Here is a 1,653-nt window from a genome sequence, read left to right on the forward strand (position 1 = left end):
ATATATATGTATGTATATATACGTAGCCTTAAACTTTAACCCCAGCTATAAGCCAAGACAAGAATTAAGATGCTAAAGTGGAAGCAATCTAATGCTAAAACCCAGATTTTATTTAAACTTTAATTCTGTGGTGTTGTTTAAAGACGGGTGTGGAGTTACAGRGATTTTGTCCTGAGTGAATATCTCAGACGTGACTGGCAGCACAGCAGCTGTACCTGAGGCATACTCCAGTTTTTTTTAAAGATGTTTGTACATCTTTAAAAATACGCAACTTCTTCAAAGAGGTGAGCATGTTAAATTAATTTAATTATTTCCAGTCCCTTAATATTACATCTTATCTCCAGGTTGTTGAGCTAAAGCCTCATTTTGCTTTGGCCAATCATCTCCTTAGAAATAACTGAACTGAATAAAGATTTATTGTCCTAATAAGTGTGTTAAGATGGTTTCTTGATGTCAGATCGAACCCACTACTGCTTTAAAACTAAATTTTAGCTCTCAGTTCTCCATCATTAGGAACTAAAGTGATTAGGAAGACCTACCTGCCAGAGTCCAAAGAATCAGCAAGTGACACTTCATGATGAGCGAGCTTCTGGATGCTTTATGATGAAATAAGGAAACACTTTGAGTTTGACACGAGCAACAGAAAACACACTGCAAGAAAAAAATTAATAAATGGAAGGCAGCCATTTTCTGCGTCTCGTCAACCATTTTATTCGACTAAACCACAGTCAGCTCGCAATCAACGACAACCTTTTTGGTAGCTTTTACCACACGATCAATAAAAGTAATTAAATATAGACAAACTCCAGCTTTTAATGACTTGTAAAAACTAAAAAGAAAAAACATTGTTTTATGGGTTTATGGGTTACGAGGTAAACAAAAGCATTTTCAAAATTATCTAAAAGAAATAAAAGGTACATTTGTATATTAATGATCCCACATATTAAAACAGTACTGACCTGAAAGCAGTGTTGCTGTGTTTCAGCTGTTAAAGCATCCAGTTTCTGGCTGCTGTCGAAGCGTCTCCTTCTGTTTGAGTGTAAAGGAAGTAACTCTGATTGGTTTGTCGTGGGTCTCACCAGTTCCAGCTATGTTCAACACAAACTGTAGTTGTTCAGCATGAGCAACACCAGAATTTCAGGGCTTGTATTTATAGTTGTGGAGTAATTATTATAGTGATAACACTGTTTTTGTGAGTTTAATTGAAGAAAAAATAGAATAATTTGTGCATTTGCTACAAATAAATCCTCAACGAGTCGTCACTTCAAGGTTTAAACTCAATGGATTTGATATTTAAGTTAAATGAGAGTTTGAATGCAACCAAATAACTATGAATTAAGTTTTCTCCTCCCCGCTGTTTCCATTCTCTATTTCCCCATCAAACCCCGAGCGCCAGTAGGAAGGTTAAAAACATTGATTATGAAGATAAAGTGTTGGGTTTAACGCAAACGACTGCAGTTGTTCTGGGAAGTGCGTGGCGGTAATGAGCCGCTCCATCTGGTACAACAAAGAAACAAACACAACCACGCTTGTTCACATGAATATTTCAAGTCCCCATATGTTTTAAATGCCTCCTCCACACCCATCCCCCTGTGTGTGTGTGTGTGTGTGTGTGTGTGTGTGTGTGTGTGTGTGTGTGTGTGTGTGTGTGTG

General features: G+C 37.2%; 1 protein-coding gene across 1 annotated transcript in view; it reads right to left on the reverse strand.

Moving 5' to 3' along the window:
- Positions 1 to 1,647, reverse strand: part of LOC106521072 (T-cell surface glycoprotein CD3 delta chain) — a gene marked incomplete in the record, with an annotated part of 8,250 nt that extends 6,603 nt beyond the window's left edge. The window contains 2 exon segments of the mRNA XM_014013480.1: positions 540 to 596; positions 960 to 1,647. Of these exon segments, the coding sequence (XP_013868934.1) occupies positions 540 to 576 (37 nt within the window).
- Between the last annotated feature and the right edge of the window lie 6 nt (positions 1,648 to 1,653).

Source organism: Austrofundulus limnaeus, unplaced genomic scaffold (assembly GCF_001266775.1).
Source record: "Austrofundulus limnaeus strain Quisiro unplaced genomic scaffold, Austrofundulus_limnaeus-1.0 Scaffold102, whole genome shotgun sequence".
NCBI lineage: Eukaryota > Metazoa > Chordata > Actinopteri > Cyprinodontiformes > Rivulidae > Austrofundulus > Austrofundulus limnaeus.